Source organism: Tupaia chinensis, unplaced genomic scaffold (assembly GCF_000334495.1).
Source record: "Tupaia chinensis unplaced genomic scaffold, TupChi_1.0 Scaffold000272_1, whole genome shotgun sequence".
In the NCBI taxonomy this organism is placed as follows: Eukaryota; Metazoa; Chordata; class Mammalia; order Scandentia; family Tupaiidae; genus Tupaia; species Tupaia belangeri.
The window spans coordinates 1,986,751-2,004,082 of NW_006159754.1; the positions used below are offsets into that span (position 1 = coordinate 1,986,751).

The following is a 17,332-nucleotide window of genomic DNA, read 5'->3' on the forward strand; positions in this document are numbered from 1 at the left end:
CCCCAGGACAGGCCAGGTCAGCAGGAGACAAGAGTCACACTTCTAAGAGACCGCTTGGAGATTGAGTGCCAGCTCTCAGTGACCATCACAGAGACCCTGAGTCTCAATGACCCTCTCTCAAAATGTGTTCAAGAAGCCACCTGCTCGCTCACGGGTATAGTTTCAACCTCTCCTCCGCAATCTGGGTCATATGCCTCATTTGGTAAAGAAACTGCTTTTCTCAAACATGAAGTAAGCTACATTTCTGTCAAGCTTTCTACAACTCTTTAATCATAAGGTCCAAATTAAAATGCTTTTCAAAGGGTGACCGAAGTTGCCAGCTGTGATACATGATTGGTTAAAATTTATTTTTCATATTAAAAAAAAAAACCCTATTCCATATGTTTTACCAGCTCATGCAACTGTCTTAGCAAGGGCTAACTCAGCATATCTAGGAATGATGGATGCCACATGATTCTTGAGTATCATATTTTGATGATGTTCTGTGGTGTTTCAAACCGCCAAAACAGAAACCCACCCACACATGCGGAGCTCAAAACTGGCAGTTTTTGTCTCTGTGGCTACATTTAGAACTTAAACATCATCATTAAAATGTTACAGGTGACATATCAGGAAAAATTAAGCCCACTAGTTGTGCTGCCTTCAAAGGAAAGCAGTCCTTCATCATAATGAATGAAATTGTGTGCTAGGTACGAATGCTCGTGACCTCCAGAAAATGAACTGCTGACCCATAAATGGATGAGAATCAGCCAGAGTAAACGAGGCAGAAGTTTTCCAGCATCACTGTGCATGCTGGCAGGGCAGATTCTTGTTATAATTAAAGGAGATGAAGTGGTCAACAGGGAGCAGTTAACAGGCACAAACATGACTGCATTGCCGAACGGTTTTTCTGGTCCATTCTTCACGCTCATGTTATGCCATATATCTGGGTTTTAAAAGTGACAGAAGCATTGCACGTAAAAATAACAGAGAGACTCGTATAGCAGAACCCAGCAAAAATTCATTTAGAATATGGACACTGCCAATGGCCAATTTATTCAGAGTGAATCTCCATCTAACTCTGTGCTGTCCAATACAACAGACATTAAAATGAGCACTGAAATGTAATTTGGAATTACAGACTAGATCTTGGAGACTTGGTACCGAAAATGTAAGATATCTGAATAATTTTTATACTGGTTGCATGTTACAATGACAGTGTTCTGGATAGCTTAGATGAAAGAATATCTGTCATGAAAAGCAATTTTATGTGCTTCTTTTTAATTTTTTTTTAACTTTTTACTTTTTACTAATGTATAATTTATTTTCTAGTATGGCTACCAGAACATTAAAAATAACATGTGTAGCTGGCATTTATGGCTTGAATTATATTTTTATTAGTCAATATTGATCTACATTTAAAAATTAAGGTAAGCAAGATAGTGTTTGTCAATCCAGCAGACTTGAAATATAAGCTTCTATTATCTGATGATAGCATGATACTATGGTTTGCATATCCCCCAAGGCTTTTTTTTTTTAGAGGTTTTTTTTTTTTTACCTTAGGGCATATGCCCTTGTCAGACAGAAGAGAGACAGAGATAGTGAGAGGCAAAGTGAGAGATCACCTTCTAGGGGAGATGGCCACACCACAATCCCTTCTCCTCCATTCTTTTCCCAGGATCTTGGGCACATGTGCACACATGTCTAGCATCATTTTCAAGTCACCAAGTCCAGGACTCAAACCGCAGATGGCCATGTGAGAGTCCAGTGATACAACTGCTGCACCGTCTGCTGGCTCGTCCCCCAAAATGTTAAGTGTTGAAATTTGGTTGTGACAGAAGTAAGAATAAAAACTCAGGGCTGGGAACCAGCAGATGACATGGTAGTTAAGGCACTGGACTCCCACACGGCCAACTGTGGTTTGAGCCCTCGACTTGGTGTCTTGAAATCATATCATGCATGTGTGCGTGTGTGCCCAAAATCCCACGAAGAGAATGGAGGTGAAGGAATTGTGGCATGGTCATCCCCCACGCCCCCAGGGGTGATTTCTCACTTTCCCTCTCACCGTCTTTCTATCTCCCTCCTCTCTGGTGAGTACATATGCCTTATGGAAAAAGCCTTAAAAAGACAAAAACAAAAACAGCAAAACTCAGGGCTAGAGGGTGGCACCGTGGTGAAGAGTACCATGTACTAAAAAGCCAACACATGTGGGAGAATTTTGGTTTGCTTCCCGGCACCTTCCTGAGTGTACCAGGTGTGTGTGCTCAACAGCTTGGGGCACCTGTTGGGGGAGATATGTCTCTGTCTCTGTCACTCTCTTTTTCTCTCACTCATGGAAGAAAACCAAGCCATCAATACCTTTTGCCTATTAAAAAAGGGTAGAACTTTATCAGTCTATAGTGTTGAAAGATGAGGCCTTTGGGAAGAGTCTGGTAATGAAGGTGGGCCTCCCAGGATTGAGTCCTGGTGGGTTATAAGGAGAGGGAATGAGAGAGACTTACGGATGCAGGTGATCTGCTCTGCTTGGCTCTCATGAGGTAAAGCCTGAGGACTCTGTAAGATCTCACCAGCTGTGGCCCCTGGACCATGACTACATAAATGTCTACATAATTTTCTCTTCTCTGAAATTACCCAGGTTTGGATATTTTTCTATTATTAGCAACAGAATGGACGAGAGCATGTGAAGACTAGACAATACGGAGAAAGAACTGACCAGGAAGTGATTGGCACTATGACATGGTACCTTTTTCATTTCTCCTACTCTGGACAGTTTCTGCAAGACAGAATATCTGCTTCACAACTTTCTAACGGAATGATGAGAAAGGCGGAAGTGCTGGGAGATGAGTTGTGTTCTAATCATAAATTGAACTATGGAAGAAACAGAGAGGAATCATCTACCTGAGCTTTCTGGAGGTCTCCCAGGAAGCCATTTTCAAGGAGATAGGATTAGGCCTCTTATTCTTTCCTATGAACAGGACCTACTCTTTCCTTTTTTTCTTTTTCTTTCTTTTTTTAAAATTTGCCAGAGTACATGCACACTTGCTAAAGACAAGAGAAAGGGAGAAGAAAAAGTTACCTCCAAGGGGAGTGTGGTCACATCACAATCCCTTTTCTTTCTTTCTTTTTTTTTTTTAAAAAAAAGAATTATTTTATTTACTTACTTATTTTAATTTGCCCAGAGAAGGACAGAGTAAGAGAGAGAGGAGAAAAGTGAGAAAGTAAGCCACCAGGCCCAGGACTCAAACCATGGTTGGCCATGTGGTAGTCCAGCATCCTTAACCACCATGCCATCTGCCAGCCTGCAATCCCTTTTCTTCCATTGCTCCATTCTGTTGGCATTTGGAGCACACATGCCAGGTGTGTTTTTAAAACCAGATTTGGGAACCACAAAGTCAGTCATGTGGGGCCTAGCTCTCTCAACCAGTAGGCCATGGGACTGGCCCCAAGGCTTAAACTTGCTTATCAGGAATAATATCAGAGGACTCTTCTCCTTCAAAGATCCATTGATGAAATATCACTGCTAGGGCGATGATATGGAATGTTTGAATAGGAAAATGTGAACCAAGAAGCTATATTGCAAGGAGAGTATTCAAGAGTGAAATGTGTCTGAAAGACATCTTGATTGGGATATTTTAACACTGAGAAGGGTGTTTATTTAAATGAGTAGTTTTGCTCCTTTTTGGGGGGTGGAATCCATTGGATATATGATTTTTTATCCTACAGTTTTTCCTATTCTTTTCTCATGTTCCACAAAAAGAGATACTTTTAAGAGATTTTTGCCATAGAGTGTGTATGCTCACCAGAGAGAGAGAGACAGAGAGAGAGAGAGAGAGAGACAGTAAGAGGGAATGTGAGAAATCACCACTCAGGGCAGAATGACCATGCTGCAATCCCTTCTCCTCTATACTCTAACTTTCATACAAAGTTAATTTTTAAAAAGTTAAGTACAACTTCACTGGGCCTCACCAATAAGAACAAGGCTTTAACGTGCGGAGTATATAGAGAATACTTAGCATGTGTGGCCTGTGTAAACAGAGGGTTGTCACCACCGGCCAAACAAGCAAATAATGTAAGAAATTCTACACTAGCCTAGGGGGGAAAATGTTCAGGGGATCGTGGGGACTAATGCACTTCTGTGAGATAGGTGAGGAGATTGTTTAAAATGCCAGCTCTTGGGAACCAGCAGTTAGCGTAATGGCTATGTCGCTGGATTCCCACGTAGTCGACCGCGGTTCGTGTCCCGGACCCAGTGGCTTAAAACTCACGCCAGGCGCGTGTGCGTGCGTGTCCAAGATCCCGAGAGGAGAATGGAGGAGAAGGGATTGCGGCGTGACCATCCCCCCTGGGGGGTGATTTCTCGCTTTCTGTCTCTGTCTCTCTCTGTCTGTCTGGCGAGCGCACGCGCCCTACAGTGAAAATCTCTCCAAAAAAAAAAAAAAAAAAAAAAGCCAGCTCTTAGAGTCCTCACAGAAGCAAGGGAAGGGGTGTCTGCTTAGAGCAACTTCATCATAGACAGGACCAGCACAGGAGCACACAGGCCCCAGATAACTCAGAACCACAGGAGAAGGTGAGTGTGTGGGATTCTATGAGGCAGAGTGTGTGAAGAGATTAGTGAGTAGTGGGTGTTCAGAAAACACCTCATTATTGATTTGAAACATGTCTATGGCACCAGTAAAGTTTATCTCCATTTTACCACAGACAATGCTAAGGCCTCAGAAATTTCACAGAATGCCCACTGCTTTTGTCTGAATCCATTTAGGAGAAGCTTTACTCAAGCTTCCACTACTGTTGATTCATGGTTAAATCACGCACTCATCCTTTTTACATTTTGTTTTTCAATATCATTGCAAATCACATGACATTGTACTTCATTCTTCCTCTCTCCCAACCCCAAGGAAAGCTAAGCAACTCTAACAGCCCCATTACCTTAATAAACTAAAGCCTTTCAGTGAAAAGGGTTTGTATCCGCTTCATCAAATCTAGTGGATGATCGTTTCTTTAAAAAAACGAAAGACTAAATCTCAAGGATTTTCTGAAACCTTATGAAAATTCATATTGCTTAGTGACCTAAGTGAGTTGAAGGTTGGTACCCAATGACTGCTAAGAAGTTACAAGGAATGTTGTAGAAATATAAATAGACTGGCACTGAAATTTAATTAGACACTGCATATGTTAATAATAAACTCAATTAATTTAGCCTTCTACCTATACCAGAGGAGAAAAAAACTCAGGCGCAATAATAATTCATTTTAAATGCCTCAATTGGTAACCTCCTTTCCTGAAGAGTGATTTATGCAGTAATTTACCGACTGTGTCTTCATAAGATCGTTCCAAACCAGCCCTTTTGAAATAATAATAACTTCTGAATGTGTGTTGTGAGAGATATAACAAATGACTTCTTATTAATTTTCATTTAATGAGTTGCCTATTCACATGGTAATTTTTTAAAAATTCTCTTCTTAAGATAAACAGGTTATAAATACTGTGGATAACACTTCCATTTCACAAAAATCATGACAGGAAAATCTGTCTCATATTCTCTACATGATGTGAAGGTCAATCAGTTGCAAATTTTCTGTACTAAATAGGCATCTATTTCTTCCTGGTTGACACAGCAGATCATTTTAAATTTCTATAGCCAAATGATTCCAAATTGGTTTAAAATGGAAACAGAATATTTATCAACAGCAAAGATCCCCCACGGGACAATAGGGGCAGTGAGAGGACCCAGTCAATCGTGAGCAAGGTGGAAAAGCAGGCAGGGTTAGTTAAGGAGCTCAAGACACTGGTCTCTTTTTAAAAAAAAAAAGAAAATGGAAAGTGTGAAAGTCATTTCATGTAACTTTCCTAGTTCCTTAAATTGCCTTTTTTTTTAACAAAGACCCCATAATTCCTACATACATATTAATATTTAAGAATCTCAATTGTTTAGATTTTCAAAATGTTAATAACATAACAGTAATTATTGATCATAATAAAAATAGGAAGCCTGGAATAATAATAAAATAAAAACAAAAGCTAGGTAGAAGAAATGGCTCATAGTCCTAAGTATTTCAGATGCTTCACAGCTATTGTTAAAATCATGCAACAGAGAGGGCAGGCTCTTAAAAATAATTTCTTGCAACACTTAGAAGACTGTGCCTAAAGGATTAAATAATTCAAACACAATCATTACTTACAGGAGAACCGAAAGGGCCTCGCTCCTAACCCGCACTGCCTCACGCCTTCCCCGTGGAAAAGTCCGTACTGTATCTCACCCATGAACTTGTCCAACTCCTGCCCTGAAGCATTGACAAGCAGAGCTCCTGTTTTGCAGAGGAAGGTGGCTTTGATCCACCGCGGTGTCCCCAGGGCTGTCACCACTCCGAGGGCACATGTGAAACTCAACACCCCGGCTGTACAAAAAATGATTTTCTTCTGCTGGTTTGGCATGATGAGAAATAGCTATTGTGAGGGTGAGGTTCCCAAACAAGACCTTTGTGAGCAAGGAGAAGGGACTGCCCCTTTGACTGCATTTATTAGAGAAGCTGAGTGGACAGATCCCCACTGAAAAGCCACTTCACTCCTGCTAGCTTCTCACTAGGCTAATCGTCAGTAAATGAAGGCGTCTTCGTCCCTCCAAGTTGGCATTTCTCCTTTTCTGCTGCTTCTCTCTTTTTCAAAATCTTTGGACTAAGAATCTGTAAAATAAAACTCTTCCAAACTGCCTTGAGTATCTATTCTTGTGTCACTTGGTAACAAAGGTCTAAGATAACAGATGGAGTCCTCCGTGTAACTTGATAAATGCCTCCCTCCCTCAGCCTTCTGTCTGCCTGGGTGAGCTGAAACTTCCTGTAACAGGCTCAAATCCTATGGTAAATTTTCAGCAACTTGAGAAGTTCATTTATTCATGTGTTTTTTATTTGCTTTTGATGATAGGGGAAAGGAGATTTGGCAGAGGTAAGAATACACACACGTGTGTATGTGTGTGTGTGTGTATACTGGTAATTTATTTTGAAGATGTTCAATGTCTCAGGATAAAAATATTGAGCTGACTCAGTTTCTGTGTGGCTATGAAGGACCTTAGACCAACCACAGGGACCTGTCCTCCTAAATCCATTTCTCCCAGATCCATTATATATAGAACTGATGTATCAATAAAGAATTTAATTTTTTTTTAGCACACACACAAAAAGGAAATCAAGTGCAAATACCTAGTTTTCTAAATTCTTTTGTTTATTTAAACAATTTGCCTGCTTTAGGATAATAGTGAGGAACTGTGGTTCTAGGTACACAGTGCCCAAATCTGTAAACCCAAGGGCACTGTCTTGGCAATAGGGATGATGATTGCTCTAAGAATCCCCCAGAGAGGAGCAAGAGGCACAACAGAAGTAATCTGTTAGGCACACCAGAGATGAAGTCGTGAACAAGATTAAGTAGCAAAGTAGACCTGGTTAAATTGTCAAGACCTGAAAACTGAAGTTCAAAATTCAGTGACAGCTAAATTCAGCATTTCTAATGAGATTCCTGCTTCTGCAAACAGATATAGCACTGGTGTGTGTGTGTGTGTGTGTGTGTGAGAGAGAGAGAGAGAGAGAGACATAGAAAGAGATTTGCCTGCATCCTTTTGTAGAAATGGAAAGATCCAAAGATAAGAACAGGCAGGACAAGAGTAGACACCAGAGCCTGTATGGGAAAGGAGTGGATAGTAGAGGGTATGTGGGAGGGTCTTAGAGAATAAACACTTAACAGACAAAAGAATGTCAAATTCTCTGTTGAAAATGATGTATATCATAATATATTTGATTTGATTGTCATGTACTGCATACATACTTTGAAAAACCATATTGTGCACTAGAGGGAGGTACAATGATAGAATATAAATAAGAAAAATTTTAAAAAAGAGACAGGTTGTTTACCGAATATGTATTACGGGATATGCTGTTGTGATGAGCTCTGGCCTGCAAAGTTAACTTTCAGTAAGAATTCAGTATTATCAGTGTTCTTTGCTAAGTATTTGACCTAAATGATCTAATTCAATTCTCACTATTATCATAAAGTAATGAGGAAGAGGAGGAGGAAGAGATTCCATTTTATAAATAAGAAAACCAAGACTCCGAGAAATCAAGCAACTTTCAAAGAAAATAGTGGAACTTGGATTCAAATTCAGGTATTCGAATTCTGAGGTTTATGTGCTTTTTGTGCTAAGCAAAGCCCCTGACCTTAAAGCAATGGCAAGCATTTAAGTTTGGGTTCTATTGGGTTGGGTTAGGTTGGGAGTAACAAGGACAAAGTAGCGTACTATTAGTTACACATTTTGGGAATGGAGGAACACAGACATCTGCAAACTGAACTTTCCCATCTGGCCAAAGTCCCATGGTTATGCTAGCTTCCATTCTCTTGATCTACCTTTAAGCATGATAACTTAGAAGAAATTAATAAATGAAGATCTGTTTCACACCACTGTCAACACAAATGACCCTCTATGCTACACATGCTGAGGGGAACTTTGGGGTATAACGGAGTAGAGGAGAAATTCTGCCCAGCTACTGCCCCAGGAATTCCTGGGGCCTGTCTCATTTAGTATAGACAACTAAGTCTAGAAGTGAGCCAAGAATGCAAATGCACCTTCAGGGCAGGAGGGGTGCCAAAAACAATGGCCACAGAGGATTAGGGTTTATAGAAGATTTAAAGAGGCACTCAGAATAAGGTTTACGATATAATGGCGTCTTTATTTTGCATAAATTTAACACACATAAACAACTCATCTTAGACTATCTGCCCTCTCCATTGGAGTAACTGCCATTATTGCCCACTAGCAGAACAAGGAGGCACCAGTGCCCCAAAAAGAATTTATTTGGGGATATAGGTGATGCACCCACTCCAAAACCTTAGTTTAAGATAGTAAGAAGAATTAAGCTCATTAAATTAACATATTCTGTCATTGGAAGAGATAGAACATTTCCAAAGCCTGGGAAGAGAAATTAACCTGCAACTTAACACTATTAATACCTTGATAGAAAGAATATGGCAAGAAGGGAGTAGTTAGCACAAGACAATGATCTATTTAACCAAAACCTAGCTATGTGCATCTGAAATTGCCTAAGGAGGACATAAAGAGCAATTTGATCACATTGGTTCTTAAGTTTGTGTCAGTCTGCAATGAAGTGTTCACTGGTCTATGGAGACATGGTAAGTACAACATAGTAAGTTTGTCTTCTATCCTGAAATTACATTCTTCCTACTTTTTGTTGTTGAAATTTCCTTTCTTTAATGAAATTAAAATTTTAAACAGTATTTTGTTATAGGGTATGTGTGCTCACCAGAGAGAGAGACAGGAGAGAAATCACCTCCCAGTGGGGATGACCATGTCACAATCCCTTCTCTTTCATTCTCTTCTTGGGATTTTTGGCATGCACACACACATGCTTGGCATGATTTTCAAGCTGCCAAGTCCATGACTTGAACTATGGTTAGCCATGTGGGAGTCCAGCCCCTTAACCACCATGCTACGTATTGGCCCCAGAGAGTTGAATTTTTAATGTCTCTACCTGACAAGGTAAAGGTTCCAGTTTAAAAGAAAACAAAACTAAATCCCACTGATTCACGACCCAGAGTCAAGATCCCAGAGTGGAAAGGGTGAGGCCCAAAGCATCACTGTGGCCAGTGACCTCTTTGTCAGTGATTCTCAGCCTTGGTTACTCATTGAAATCACTTGAGGAGATTAAAAAAAATAAAAAATAATAAAATAAACCAACCTGATATCTGTGTCCCCCTCCGTGAGATTCAGATTTACTTGGTTTCAGAGAAATGCCTTTGCAATGAATCCCCCAGGTGATAGCAATGCACCGCCACGGTGGAAAGATACTGCTCTTACCCCATTCTCACATAGCGACCTTCTGAGTGCTGGCTAGACCTCGTGGGTTCCTCCTGGCTGGAATGCAAGCACACCTCAGCATTCCAGTCACTAGAGAAGAGTGTTCTCATAGTAAATTAGTAAGTGGGCTCTACCAGTGTATGGCTCAAACATTCCTGAATGTTTTCAGCACCAAGAGCATGATTTTGTCTAACTGTCCTGATGGGGTCAGGTTTCAGCATATCTAAAAGCAAAGAGCAGGCCCTGGTTCATGGGTTTACCCCCAAATCACCACATGAATATCAATGGCACTGGTTCCTGATCACGTGAGGCAGCCCCTCAAGCCCTACGCCCACCTCGCCTCTTCTCTGTGCAGCATCTTTTCAAACTTCGATGTCAACCACCCACCAGCTGCATAGTAGTGTGTGTGATCCACCCTCTGAGAGGGATATAATGGAACCTGGCAGTCATTATGCCTGACAGCCTTCTTTTGAATTTTCATCTTACATGTCTTGAATGACAGTGATGACACCATTTTCTTGCAGTCTCTCGGAGAATTTGAGTCATTAATGTCAGCAAGTTTTCACCAAGTAGCCTACTGAAATTTTTACTTCTCTCAATCTTCATAGGAATACATTTAGTGACACAAAGAAATGGAAGTAGGCCTCCCCCCACCTCACTCCCCCCATGACCCTTTGAGGTGCAGGATAACGATGGGATTCTTCAGAGTGACTAGAAAGACTAGAGATAAAGGAGCACAATTACGGACTCTGTTTTTCCTTCTAATACAGCACTTGTGCCTCTTACACTAATTTGCCTGCATTGTGTTTTCTTATCGCCGTCTGAAAACAAAAGTCAAGAGAGGGTGTGAGGGAAGGCCCAAGTCCAAAGACAAGAGAATTCTCACCTGATTTGTTCCCCAAGTGTAAGCAGCATGGCATGATGTAGAAAGATGCTCTCCAGGGTCTGTTTCCAGATCTGAGACTAACTTAATCCCTTAAATTCTCTGGCAGTCATTTTGAATATCTATAAAAAGAATGGTCTGGACTACGTAGGTTATTCTCAAATTATCCTCTAGGATAAAACCCATTTCTTCAACTGAACTCTTGAGTGAAACTAGAGATAATGACTGAGCTGCAGAACCAGAGGGGTAGGTGGTTGAAACGCCCTCTCTTATTCTGTAGGGTGCCCCACCCCACTCTGAAATCAACTCTGAGATATGCAGTAGGATCCTTTGGTTTCATTCAAACTTAAAAAAACAAAATGATTGTCCATTGTGGAACTAAAATTTGGCCAATTGCTAGATGATCTTATCTTTTTTTTTTTTTTTTTTCTGTTCTGGCCCATTAGCTTTATGAAATATTGCATTGCCTAGAGACACCACGTGGTTGATTATTCCGATTATCAGGTTTTAGATAATTTTAACGAGAGAGTCTACGTTTTGTCTGATTTGTTCCTGATAGTACTGATTTCAATTTTCCTCCAAATAGATCATTGCACTGTAAGGCCTCTCTCAGAGAGATTCAACAAGGGTTTATCAAGCTTCCTATTGTAAGACAAGAGGCTTTTGTAAATCTGTCCCATTTTTCTCATCGTTGAAGCAAACTCTGGCAAATTTGATTGACATTCCTTGACTAATTCAAGTTGCTGGTGATCCTCAAGTAGCATTGTAATTCTCTAATGATTGTAAGGGGGAAAAAAAAGTTCCACAGAAGGAATTGATTGATTTATTAGAGGTAAAATTACTACATGTGCTAGACCTTGATTGCAGCTAATATTTGTAGAGCTAATTGCTTGAACTAGAGGATTAAAAGGATTGAGGGAAGGCAAGAAAAAGAAAACAAAAGTTCTCTAGGAATACAGATGGAACTACAGTGGATTTAGACTGGGAGGAAAACCTCAGTGCAGAGATTTTTCCATGTTGGTTGTGGGAATAGTTAGAGGAAGTAGAAGAGTCAGGCTCCAGTTGGAGAAGTGACAAAGGGGGAGTGGACATGGAGCAAAGTTGTCACTCATGCGATCTGTCAAGTAAATGTGATGTGACACCTTCAGATTTGTCTGAGTTCCTCATTGGTTTCTTCCACAAAGACTATGAGACTATTTAAATCTTAACCCAGCAGAATGTCTGAGCTATCCCAGGAAGGAGGGGAAGCTGGCTGACCTAAGGAGGTAAAGAGAGAAGGCACAATTTAGCCTTTAACGATACTATCAATAGATGAACCAGATTTCTAGTATAGGGAAATAGATCATTTTCCTTGTTAATAGGACCTAGAGTAGACATGCTAAGATGATGAGCTTTGAAGTAGTTTGATTATATAATTAGCAACTATTATTGTTGAATAAGTGTTTTGCTTTGTGTAGATGTATGCCACTTAAAATACTAATAATTTCCTTGATGATCTGTACCAAAATAATAGCAGTATTAATTAATTTAATACATATGGGATTGTACCATGTATCAGCACAGTTCTATTGGGTCGTTAGGAAAGCCATGACACATTTTACATAGAAAAACAGAAAAACACGTCATAACTTTCCTGATGACTTAATAAGTACTTTACATGTACTAACTCATTTCTTTTCAGACACATTGGGGCAATTTTTCAATTTCCTACCCCTTCTTGGTTAAAATGATAACTTAATATTTAGTTAGGCAGGTAACAACATTTCCCAAAATACTCTTATGGTGAGGAACTAGATAATAGTACAACTAGGTGGATTTATATCTTGTCAAATCTGTAAAAACATGGTATGTTGATGTACAGAACATCCTAACTACAGAGATCTTTTATCAGCGACTTGGATAAAAGCATAGGCTATATCTCATCCAAAATTTTAGTTTCATATGAAATCTTTATTAGAGTACTAACCATGAGCAGAGCTAGACAGCTAAAAATAATAGATGACCAAATTGAGATTCTAGAATGTCTTCGTAGTTTATAAGGATGGGAGCGAAGCAAAAAGATGTGTTCAAATTTTTAAAATGTAATTGTCTGGGGAATCTAAGTTGGCAGGCTCTCACATAAAAAGATAATTAAATAGCAAGCTTGACAGGAACCAACAGTGTGAAATGACTGTTGCAAGTGCTACTACAGTGTCATATACACCTTCGAGATGTCTGCCCAGCTCTCAGTCCTTTCAGAAAATCCTTCAGTACCCACAGCTCTGAGCTCTGTGGCAGCCATATTTGAGCTACGACCACCCTACCTATCCCACTGTGATTAGGAATAGACATTTGAACCAACCAGATCACAGCTCCTAAAACTGAGAAGTAGAAACGAAAGACGCAAGTCAAAGTATGGGAAGCCAGTCTGCAAAAGAGAGAAGGAAGCAATCTTTTCCCACTAATGAGGACTTGAATTGCCCTATACTGTCCAAATGCATTGCTCAACTCTTCTACCAACTGTTACTATTCTCCTTCCTGGCAGATAAATACAGTTTTCTGTTTTCAAAGTTTTCTTAGTCTCTTTCCTGTTTGCTTTCTAAAGAAAGACCCCAGGAAGCACTGTTTTTCGGCTCTCTTCACCCTCTGGTTCTTGGTCATGGGTGCAAGGTAAAACTGACCATGATGGCAACTGAGTGAAGTGTGTGGTAGCTGCTCTGTCCATGTATAGTACATGACATATGTGTGTTAGTGTCACCTGCCCCTCATCACAGACCTTCTGTGTCCAACACTGCCCTAGCTTAGTGGGAGCTTCAAGTCAAAATGATCTGGACTGGTCCCTCCTTCATCAGGGATTAGTATTGTCCTTTCACTCTGTCACTACCCCTTGGGTGTCCAGGATCCACCTTCCTATCCTGGAGAAAACACAGGAGTCCTGGACTACTAAACTTCCTAGGATTGACTTCACTGAGAGGAACAGAAGAGAGTAGGGAGAGATAACTAAGTCCTGGAGTATAGGTTGCCATCTGGGCAACCCTGTTGTGAGTCAACAGCAGGCAATGAGCTGACTGTTGTCTGGTGGTGGAGTTCTCTAGCTGACCAGAGAAGGACTAGACAGCAGTATAATTAGGTACAATGATCTGGGACTTGACTTCCATTCCAGGTCCTGGCTCCAGTTCAGCCTCCCAATACACCCTCTTAGAACTCCTACATCCTTTCTACCCCTTTTTTTCCTAGACTTCAGTGACCTTTAGCAAATCAGCATGTAGCAATGCAAGCCCTGCTCAGATCTGACTCTTTCTACCCACAAACTCCAGGGTAGATGTAAAGAAATCAGACATGTAGAGAAGGAAGGACACCTATGAATTAGTCTTTCAGACCTCTTTCCTTCCACCCTAATTATTCTAGAGGCTTTCTCTCTACATATTGTTCTTTCTTCTTCTCTTCTTTCCTCCCTCCTTTCATTTCTCTATTTTGTATCACTCTCCTTAGTTTAATTAGCAGGAAAAAATACTTTATCCCCCCATGAGATGATGAAAATCCTTAATGAAGTGTGTATTTATGTACCTTAGAAAAGTAATACTGTCTCTTTGGATGGTAAAATATAGGCTAGTCACCAGGGAAGTCAAGTGTAAAACTAAATATCTTAAACCTGGTGGGCCAGATATTTTCATTAAGTACAAATAAAACAAGGTAAAATTTTTAGGTTAAGAATCCTTTTTCAGGAACTTCAGATTGAAATGAATATATGATCTTTATTATTGAGCCAGTCCCACAGTCTAGTGGTTAAGGGAGCCAGATCCCACATGGCTGACCACAGTTCAAATCCCAGTACCAACAGCTTAAAAAACATTCCAGGTACATGTGTGTGCATGCCCAAAGTCCCAATAGGATGGAGAAATGGAGAAGGGATTGTGGCATCACCATGCTCTACTGGACAGTGTTTTCTCCTTCTTTCTCTGCCTCTTTGTTAAGCACACATATACTTTGGCAATTAAAAGAAAAGGAGGGACAAGCACATGGTGTACTGGTTATTTCACTGGACTCCCATGTAGCTGGTCGTGGTTGAAATCCGGGAACCACATGTTAAAACTCATACTGGGCAAATGTGTTTGCATGCCCAAAATCCCAAGAGGAGAATGGAGAAGAAGGGATTACAACATGGCCATTACCCCCTGAGGGGCAATTTCTCACTTTCTATCTCTCTGGCTCTCTCGGTGAGTGCATGTGCCCTATAGCAAAAATCTCTCTCTCTCAAACAAAAAGAAAATATTAATTTCTTTACTTTTCTATGTGTATTTTTTGTACAGAGTTTTGATTGGAAAAAAGTGTAAAGATAGATTGTAGCCAACGCAGCAAACTAAATGGTTAGGAGTGCCACATCTTTAAGGTCTCTTTCCAAGATAAGCAGCCATACCTGGATAAGAAGGTGGTAATTACTGGGAAACCCAAGCTGGACTGGCCCCCGCCTATAGAATGACAATAGCTGAGAGCCAAAACTCTTGGATGTGTCGTAAGTGGAAAATTACCAGCAAACGAGATCAGATATGACACCGTCTTTAATAGCATAAGATGCCTAGGCACTGAGTCATGAGAACTAAGATTAGATGGAAGGGCCAGCAGGTGGCATGGTGATTAAGGGTGTTGAACTCCCACATGGCCGAATGTGGTTTGAGTCGTGGACCTGGCAGTTTGCTTTCTCACTTCCTCTCTCTCTCTCTCCTCTTTTCCTCTCTCTCTTTTTCTCTCCCTCTGTCCCTCTCTGGTTAAAGTAAAATAAATAAATAAACAAATAAATAAAGTTAAATAAAATGATTCTTTTTTTAAAAAAAAAAATTAGATGTAAATTCAACCAGTCTTGACCCTCATGGAAGAGAACTAAATTTCACTCTCTACCTTCATGTCCTTTGGAATGAAAGTAAAGCTGGTCAAGCCAATAATTTTTCTATATTAATTACATAAGAAATGTTTTACTATTATGACAAAGATTATTTTAAAAGAGATAGTTAAAAAGAAAACCATACCATGTTCAAAACTTAATTAGAAATATGCTATAGTTTAATAATGTCCTCTTATAATTAATGTGTTGAGCCTTCATAATGGGACTAAGAGAGTAAAGATTTGGTGTGGAAAGGCAGGAAAAGATTAGGATTAACATCATTAGTGCAGGCATCCACGATTGAGTTCTGGTAGGTTTATTAGGAGAGGGAATGAGGCAGGAGACACAGATGGATACGGAACACGCTTTCCTGCTTTCTATCATTTTGGAATGTAGCCAAGAGACCTCCGCCTGAGAGGCTCCTAGACCTTGGACCTCGGACTTCTCAGTTGTGAGCTGACTAATCCTCCATTTTATAAATCACCCAGCTTCAGGTGTTCACTATTATTGACAATGAAACAGACTAGAAAAACACATATTATAAATCTAAATGTAAAATGTAAAATTTGAAACTAGGAAAAAAGTCACTGTGACCTTGGGTTAGGTAAAGGTCTCTTGCACAAAATGAGTGTGCACTATACAATTAAAAATAAATTGATAAATTAAAAACTTCTGCTTTTGAAAGGTAAAATAGAAATTAAAAGGCAAGCATCAGACTGGATGAAAATATGCAACAAATACATATCTGATAAAGGACTTGAATACAGAACATATAAAAACTCTCAAAACTCAATAAGAAAACCAATACTCCCATTAAAAAAAAAAAAAAAAACAGAAAAAATATTTGAGCAGATACTTCATCGAAAAAGAGACGGCTAGTCTCTCCTCTTGCTCTGTTTTGTTTTCTCGCCCCGTAAAATTGTATCATGTGACTTATTTGTGGGTCGGCTAGATTATTTTCTTTTTCTCTGATGACAACGTAAGCTCCACAAAGACAAGAACTTCCCTTGTTCTTCTTTCTGTCTACAGGGTATGAAACAAGTGCCTTCTGATATAGGATGAACTCTCAAAAATATTAAGTGCCAGAATAAGTGGGTGTGTGTGTTTGAGCCATGAAGGCAAGATCTTTTCCCAGATCAAAAATAGCAAGAGCAAGCAAAGTCTAGCTATAGTAAACTGTTTAAAGCCTTAACAAAATAAATGATATGAACAGGTCTAAAGAGAAAATGTGTCAATCAGAAGAATCAGAAGGAAAATTTAAGAGAATGTTAGAGAGAAAAAGGTCAGCAATGTACCTTCCGCTGCTGAAAGAGGGAAATTCTGACCTTCAAACCTGATGTAATGGGTATCTGATACAAGGACATCCTTGAACAGGGTGGACATGAACACTGATGGTGGCTAAGTATCTTTTCTTTTCTATTTTTTAAAAATTTTTTAGAGGCTTTTGCCTTAGGGCAGTTGTATTCACCAGAGAGAGAGACAGAGACAGTGAGAAGGAAAGTGAGAAATCACCCCCCACAGGAGGGATGACCACACCACGATTCATTCTCCTCCCAAGGTCTTGGGCACGCACGCATGCACACGCATATACACACACACCTGGTGTGATTTTCAAGCCACTGAGTCCAGGACTTGAACTGCGGTCAGGCATGTGGGGGTCCAGAGATGTAACCACTATGCTATCTGCTGGCCTCTCAAAGTATCTTTATACACAAGATATATCAAAAATCTCCACTGTCCTCACCCCAGTGTCTGC

The 17,332-nt window shown here is 40.1% G+C and overlaps 1 protein-coding gene across 2 annotated transcripts in view; it reads right to left on the minus strand.

Moving 5' to 3' along the window:
- Positions 1-6,507, minus strand: part of CLRN1 (clarin 1) — a 46,724-nt gene extending 40,217 nt beyond the window's left edge. For both annotated transcript variants that reach the window (XM_006149731.1, XM_006149730.1), the window contains exon 1: positions 6,159-6,507. In XM_006149731.1, coding sequence (XP_006149793.1) covers positions 6,159-6,411 — 253 coding nt within the window. In that variant the 5' untranslated portion in view covers positions 6,412-6,507. The remainder of the gene's footprint in view (positions 1-6,158) is intronic.
- Positions 6,508-17,332: the final 10,825 nt, after the last annotated feature.